This window comes from Natrix helvetica (assembly GCF_964273705.1).
Source record: "Natrix helvetica genome assembly, chromosome: 5".
Lineage (NCBI taxonomy): Eukaryota > Metazoa > Chordata > Lepidosauria > Squamata > Natricidae > Natrix > Natrix helvetica.
In genome coordinates, this window is record NC_138551.1 from 60,398,495 (window position 1) to 60,406,721 (window position 8,227).

General features: G+C 42.5%; 1 protein-coding gene across 1 annotated transcript; it reads right to left on the reverse strand.

Annotated features, from left to right (window-relative positions):
* Positions 1-4,211: 4,211 nt before the first annotated feature.
* VAX1 (ventral anterior homeobox 1) lies at positions 4,212-7,933 on the reverse strand (the record flags this gene model as incomplete). The annotated part of the gene is made up of 3 exons (XM_081955224.1): positions 4,212-4,730; positions 5,619-5,806; positions 7,696-7,933. 3 exons carry the CDS (start codon positions 7,931-7,933, stop codon positions 4,212-4,214), a joined length of 945 nt encoding a protein of 314 aa, XP_081811350.1.
* Between the last annotated feature and the right edge of the window lie 294 nt (positions 7,934-8,227).

Below are 8,227 nucleotides of genomic sequence, written 5' to 3' on the forward strand. Positions count from 1 at the left end.
CATGTTTGTAATTATTTGGATGGTACCACATAACTAGTGCTTTGTTTCCCCAGCTGCTCAAACCACTCCTGCATGATAAGCTCAAACATTATAAGAAACTATTTTATAAGAATGAATATAGCAGTCTTCTTTATACATGACAAGGTATTTTATAAGGTTGATATAAAATATATGTATATCTCCTTACTGGTTAAGCAATTTGAGATTAGGCAATGTTGCCCTTACAACTAAAGGCTACTGTATTGAGACTATAAAAATCCAAATGAACACTACATGGCAGCCAAGAGACGTCATCAAGATCTTTGCAGTCCAGTCATCTTGCAATCTCATATCTTATCTGAAAGTTCTCAGTTATTAGGGAAGGAACTGACATGATTGAATTCTGAGTTGTTGAAGATTTTTTTTTCCTATTGCAAACACAATCAGGAACACAGTCCCTGGTTAGCCTGGTTTTTATGCTGGAAGCAAGTAAGGTGATTCATGCTTTTACAATAGAAAATACGATAGGAAGCAGCCTGATTACGGGGAAGTGCTTGAGGTGGGGGAAGGTTGCAGAAGTCATACATTAATTGGATCAACCTCACTGCAGAATTTATCTTTCTGTGTAATTATGCATTTGTATGTATGTGTTCATTTTCTTAAATTAACATGGGTGGCAAGAAAAAAAACAAAGTATTTCCCAAATAGCAATAATTCCTCATATTATTTAAACTTTTAGAATAATGAAATGTATAAACATAGGAAATCACAAATATTGCTGCAGCCAGATTTTCTTAATTGATTTACATAGCTTTAAAACATTTCCAGTCTCACCTCTGTCCCCATTCACTTCCAAGAAGTAGATTAGGATCACAGGATATCAGACTTCCTTAGCAGAAGTCTTCATTTCATTCCATTGTTTATAAGTGTTGCTTTTGTCTAAGCCCATTTTCTCTTACACACTAATAATAGAAAGCTTACATATTGTAAGACACCAGATCCATAAATGATCATGCAGTGAAACAGTGCACAAATATGTTCATATATTATATCCTTTTTCATGTTACATTAACTGCTAAGAGAAGTACAGTCCCTCAAATTTCAAGAAAGGAAGGGAAGGGAATTTTTACTTAAGTTTGAAGCAATTTTGTTATATCAAAAAGTCATCATAAGGCAATGGTTAAGATCACATGAAATGTACAATTAGTAAGGGAATATATTTATTAATTACAATAAAATGGTTTTGGTTGGTATATGGGAGGGTGGGAAGGAGGGAGGGAGGGAAGGAAGGAAGATCTCTGAATGACACCTTCCCTCCCAAAATGTGCTTCGAATGAAATTGATTCATGTTTATTTTAAAAATCATATGGATTTTTCTTCTGCTGATTATGTAAGATTTAAAGAGTTTAGTGTAATGTCAATTTTACAATTTAGTTGTCTGATTATCTACTTAAAAGTAAGCTGGTTATTTCAGTTTTACACTTCCAAATAAATAGGTGAATAAATACAATGAAAAATGAAGAGTGGTTGAGATTGTGTAATGGTTAATATTAGTCACTTTCATTCCTTCGGAAAAGCCATTGAAATTAAGTATTCCCTTTGAACTAATGCCAGGGATACAAACGTAAGAATAGATCAACAGGACTTAGAGAGAGAAAAATAGATGAGAATCAGGCCAATTTTGACTATTCTCTGACTTGCCTCCCCTCTCCTCCCAGATTCTGCTGGATAGTTGATGTGTGAACTAATAGGAAGCAGATTCTGAAATCCTTCTTTGGTGAAACTGTCTGACACTAAATGAGTTAAGTTGTGCAGAATCAACTATACTGGCCAATAATAATGTCTTTAGCTTGTAAAGAGGTGCACAATTTCAATTCTAACTTTGAAAATGAGTAATTTAAAGCATCATAAGCAACCTCCACCTTACTATATATATTATTTAGCTAAAGATGTCATCTGAATGTATACCCTGCAAAGAGACCTTTTCAGTTACTGTGCAGAGTTGATTGCTGAACATCACAATTCACGGAGTTAAATCTTTTGCTTTACACAAGTGGATTGAAAGTGTTCCAGGGAGTTCTAAACAGAAGACGAAAATAGCGATCTGTCATCATATAGATATATTTCACTCTCACCACATAAATACAAAACAGTCAAATATCCAGAACATTCCAAATAAAGGTTAGTAGCAAGGGGCTCACCTTCACCCACAGATTCATTCATATTTTTTTTCTGCACTAGATGCCTAAAATTTCAGACGTAAATAATTTACAATAAAATTATTTTGACATTTTCATTTTATGCTCTCTCTTGTTCTTTCTGTTCTAGAGTAAACTCTATATGTAGTACATTTCATTTTTTTTGCTTTTTCTTTTTGGATTGAAGTTTGATGGCATATATTTTGTACAGTGTAAATGCAAAGTATCAAGAGATTTCCAAGTCTTCTGCCTCAAAAAACAAAAGAAAACAGGCTAAAGTAATTCGTTATTAATGGTATCTCGTTTTCATTTGCTGCTTCTGACAAACTTACAAAATCATGTAAAAAGCAGCAGCCTCCAGGAATAAATCTGTGGTTAATAGGGAGATTTTCAAATAAGATAAAATGACAATTTTACACGAAATTAATACAAAATCAAATGGGACACTACTGTACTTTGAATTTTGCATTAGGCTTGACTTAGGAATAAACATTACCAAAGAAAATCAGTCGAAGGTGGCAAAAATCAATACTTCCAGTTTAAAACGTTGAATATATGGTTTTAGGAGAGCGCTGAAACTGCAGGCACATCAGTAATTCTATAATGCTACCTTGGGATTCTTCTTTTTTTTTGTAGACCAAATTCTGATCGTTTAAAAAAGGTTGTGTATAAGGATTTTTTAAAGCTCTAATTTTTTTTTGCATCCATAATGAGGGATGCGTACAGAGGTGATAACTTGTATATTTTTGTCTGGCTTCCTTCCAGACGTTAACAAAGAAAAATAGGTTATTTTTTTGTTAAAAATAGGCTAGACGCAAATGCTGCAGTCTGCAAGCCTAATGCAAAATCTTATTTTTTTGAGGGGTGGGGGACGGTGGAATTGGAAGCTGACTGCAACATTCCTTAAACTGAACGAAGTCGGCGCTTACTTAAAATGAGCTTTCATCGTAAGCATTCTTGGGTCAATATTTCAAAGCTAAATAAGTTCCCAGCTGCGTTACCTGAAAGGACGGTTGGCCTCACTCGGCTTACACCCACATTCACAACTTGGAAATGAGACTGGAATCCTAGGTACACTTACCGGAAGTAAATCCCAGTGAAACTGCTGAATACCCGCAGGCGCGCCTCCTTCCACTTAAAAGTCAATAGGGCTTCGTGCCCGAGGGTTGTCTGGCATTGGGGGCATACGGACGTCGGGGCAGGCGGAGGCGCGCATCTTCAGGATGATGTGCAAAATAAATTATCCCTCGGTTAGGGTACTATGGCCCTTGTTGAGGGAACAGGGCCTTTCTTAGATTTGTGCTTTAATGCAACACTGAGCAACCAACATCCGCCAGGCAGGCTGGGATAAGAAGATCCGTGGGGCTACTACGTACGCGCGGGCAGCCCCCACCTTCCCTGCACAAAACACACTTCAGCTCCAACCAACCCTTCAAGCCTCTTCCCGAACACCCGTCCCCCCCCCCTTTCAAAGTCAAAGCTTCTTTCTCGCGTTGGCCGTCAACTTGAAGGAAAGGACGTCCGCGTCCAGCAATTCAGACCCCTCTTCTCCTGCTTCCCCACCCCCACCCAACACGACGTCTCCACGGTTTTAGGCGCCCCACCCAGCCTCGTTTCTAAAACGCTCGCGGACGCGGACTTTCACAAGGAGTGCGCTTGGCGCTTCTTCATCTCTCGCCACCACCACCCCGACTTTCCCCTCCCCCCCTGCCCACTTTCAACAGCTCGCGGGCCGTTTGGCGAGTTCCCTCCGTCTGTTTACTGCCAGTGCGTGGTTTCGTCTAGTTGCTTTTCCCGGCCGGCGTTTCTCGAGGGTTTTCAAGGGTTGGGGGAGCCGAACGAAAGCGGGGAGGCTCCCGGTTTGGAATGCGCGGGCGGGAGGGCAGAGGATTGCGGGAGCAGGAGCGGCGAGGAAAGAGCATGTGGTTGGGCGCAATGTATACCGGACAAGGGGGCATCTAACGCACGGAGACTCCATAAATAACCAACACAGACAAAGAGGATAAATATAAATACAGCGAAAGTCCCCGAGAATCAGTCCAGCGCCTTTTTTTCTGCGCTTTCTTTACCGGCGGTCCGGGAGTAGGGCTCGAAGGCGGAGGAGCTGAGATATCGGGCCGACAGTTCTTGCAAGTTCCCGGCCAGAGATCCGGCCATTGCTAACGGGTTGGAGGAGAGCCGGCTGGCCACCGAGCCTAGCAGGGTGGGCACCGGGAGGCTGAAGAGGTTGTGCCCGCCGGGCGGAGGTGGATGAGCCGGGCCGGCGGCGGCGCTGCTGACGGCCGGATGGTGTGGGGAGTCGGCCGCCGTCCCTGATCCTGAGCCGCCGGTGCGGCTAGCGAGGCTGGGGGCTCGCAAGGCCGAGCCCAAGGCGCTGGTGGCGCAGGGGGGAAGCAGGCCGGGTAAGCCGGGCGGGGAGAGCAGGCGTCCTTGTTCGAGGAGCCGCAGGACGCTGCATGTAGCCGCGGTCTCGGACACCACCGACTTCATCTCCGAGTCTTTGCCTTGGTCTTTTTTCTGCTTTGTGCGTCGGTTCTGGAACCAGACTTTGACCTGCAAAGAGGCGAGGGAAGAAGGCAGAACACAATCAGTGTCATCTAACGCGGCCTAGCAAGGGCCTATAGCAAAAGAAAAGTAACACTTGTGCAATACTCTGTTTTTCCCACAAGCTAAGGATTCTCTTAAGTGATCTGTTGGTGTGAATGCTATTGTTTTTTTAAAATGTTACTCCCCCCCCCCCCGGATTTAGTCTTACTTTGTTGAGAGGAGATCCTAGCAACTTCTGTAGTTTAACTTCTGTAGTTTTCTTCTCCAAGGTTCTCTTCCAGAAGCCCTCACTTCAGCACTATCTGATTGTGAGCTATGAGTGTTTGTGAGGAGGTAGTTTCTCAAAGGTTTGTGTACATAAGGACTGTTTCATAGTTCTCAAACAGAAGCTCATTAATTTTTTGGATTAAATGCTTAGAGTTTATGAATAATTTGTGGAGTTAAAATCAAGTTGTATACTTGCAATAACTCCTCACTTCCCTAAACCCATTTATTTCTTGGGTTCTTAATCACGGGCATTTATGGAGACAAATTACACACTATTCCTTTGATTCCCTCCAGATATTTAGATGCCCATCAAATTGAAAAATTGTCTTTTTAGAAGGAGGAAATCTGCAAAAGCATGAAAAGAGTGGTGCCCTAAGTTTAGTTCTAGGGCTTGGTCATCTTTTGAGTTGTTAACTGCTAAAAAAAGCAGGGGGGGACTGGTCTTCAACACCAACCACACCCACATAGGAAGCTAGCTAAGTGTTAGCTACAGTCCTGCAGGCCTGGCAGTAGTGAAAACCAACTCAAATCTAGGAAAGAGAACTCTCCTGCCTAAAAGTAGAGCTGGAACCATCGCCTCAGTTCCCAAACCTTCTTTTCCTACCAATACATTTATATCTTTAGTACCTGAGTTTCTGAGAGATTGAGCTGCCTGGCCAGCTCAGTTCTTTCCCGTCCAACTACGTATTGGCACCTCTGGAATTCCATCTCAAGCCTATAAAGTTGTTCAGCAGTGAAAGAAGTTCGAGTCCTCTTCGGACGGTCGAGATCAAGCCCTTTTGGAAGAATAATCTCCCTGATGGAACCTTTGGCATCTGGCAAAAAGAGAAGGAGGCACGTTTAGATCCAGAAGGAAGGATGGATCATGGATCGTTTTTAGAAACCACCTGGAGGGGACACTGTAAACAGAGCAAGAAGCCACTCTTGGCAGGAACTGAAGGAGTCTCCAGGATTTCCTGCTAGCCCCAGCACCACATTCTCAGATTGTGGCTTATAAAGCACGGCATCTTCCATCCCAAAGGAAGAGCTCTAACACAAAGAACTCCAAAGGAACCTCACAGGTTTCAAAGCAGCCTAGGCACCACCAGAGGCCTATGCTCAGCAGTCTCTGCCTTGCACATTCACACCTGCTTGAGTTGCCCTCGATTTCCCTATAGGGAAAGCATTCAAGTGAGCCATCTCAAGAGAGCTGTGAGGTCCACCTTCTGCAACTCGCTTACTTTTTGGAGTTGCCTGCTTTTCCATGTTGGTGAACATCAAGTTGCCCTTCATGGATGTCCATTTTCGGCTCCGCCTTCATCTCACAACAGCACTGCAAATCTCACCAGCCTCTGGCTGGTGAAGTACAATCTGATTCAAATTACATACCAGGCTTTCCCTTATGGGTTTGCCATAATTTTGCTTCCTAAATTTGTGAGGAAAGAAGCCTAGACTTCTAAGACTCGATTTCTTTTTTCAGCTGAGGGTGGTGGTGGTGGTGGTGTCCGAGATGAGTTACTGTTTACCAGGCCTGGTTTTCATTCATTCACATGTGAGCAGAATGAAAACCTTTTTTAAATAGACAAGTACACGCATGGATGTGTACTTACAGAAATGAAAAACTGGCCTGTTAGTTTTGGAATTTTAATAGCAATGGAAAATTATTCTATTGTTTATTGGAGGTGGAAAGAAGATAATAAATAATCCGGGTTAGAATAAAAACAAAAGAAAATCAAACCAAGGAAATAAACAGTACCGTAAACTATTCATTCAGTTGCATAATAATACTGAATAATAGCAGCAAACATCACCACCACATCACTTTCTGACAGATTTTGTTATTGTAAAGTCACTATCAAAAAAGGTGCAACCGCCAAAGATTTGAGCGGGAATGGGTTCAAGGGTAAGAAATGCTTGGAGGAAAGACTTGCCTTTGGGGGGGGGGTCGCTACGTCCTCAGACTGGAAAGAATTTCCTGCTGCTGATGGAAATCAAAGAATAGGACAAAAGTAATGGGCTGAAAATAAGAGAACCGCCCAGTACATTTCGGAATAAGTCTCCAAATGTTATTTTTCTTCCTCCATCTCTTCTTTTCTTTTTGCTTATCTTAGGCCCTAGGTGGGTTTCTTTCCCCTTTTCTTTTTTGGGGGGGCGGAGAAAAATTTCAAAGAAGCAATCTTTTGCAAAAGGCTGTGCCTGAAAACTCCTATGGAGAAGTAAGTTCTACTGTATTGAGTCCGATGGGTCTTACTCGAATACAAGTAGTCAAAAGAATTGTAGGCTGAATCTAATGGGATCAAAATAGAACTTAACAGCCTCTCATGCCCTTAAAGCAAAGGTAAACTATAGACTAAACACTACTAAGGTAGACCTTAGCTTTCCATTCCCTCAATACTTGAGAAATTCGGAGAAAAAGAAAACAATCTATGTACATACCGCCCCAGCTAAAATGTAAAGGTTTGGGCATGGAGCCCTTCACAATTCTTGACAATCCAAATTGCAAAAATATTCCTAGACCTGAGAAACGGAGCAAGAACAGGGTGAAAGAGATCAAAAGAATGAAACGAAGCCTTTAGGAAACCACAGTAATTCATTTGCTTTTGAAACGAGAAAAACGAAAAACAAACAAAAACAAAAACCGAAAGTAAAAACGAAAGGAAAGGAAGCAGGCGGGCGGGAAAAAGTCGTTAAATCAAAATTTCAGAACGTAAAGCGACGGTCCTACCTCGGACTAGAATTCTTCTGCAATAATCCGGGTCAGCGGAACTAGATTTATTTTTGCTGCAATCTTCCGAGACGCCCGAAGCCGAAAAAGTCCCTTGCGGTTCCTTCAAAAAAGAATTCGAAATATTTCCTTCGGAGCTTTTGCTTTCCTTGCCTTCTTTATGCCCGTTCTTGGAGAGCCGGCTGGTTTCGAGCTCTGAATTGCATCTAACGTCCATTTTGTCTTGTTTCCCAAACATGTAGTGCAATATGGTGTAGAGGTTTGTTTTGTTTTTTTAAGTGGGGGGCGAAAAAGGAGGCGCGGGATGAGGGTGGAAGGGAGGAGGAAAAGAAGAGAAATCTGCTGAATATCGCCCGGCGTACGATCAGTTCGGTGAGTAAGAAGCGAATCCCTCGAAGGCGAGAGTCGGTTCGGCTGCTGGAGAGGCAGGAAATCGGCCGCTTCCTCAATCCCAGCGTCCTAGTGCGAGTGTCCAGCTTCCCTGCGCCCCAATGATCAGGTACTCAACAGTGCAACTCTAAAATGATTTAAT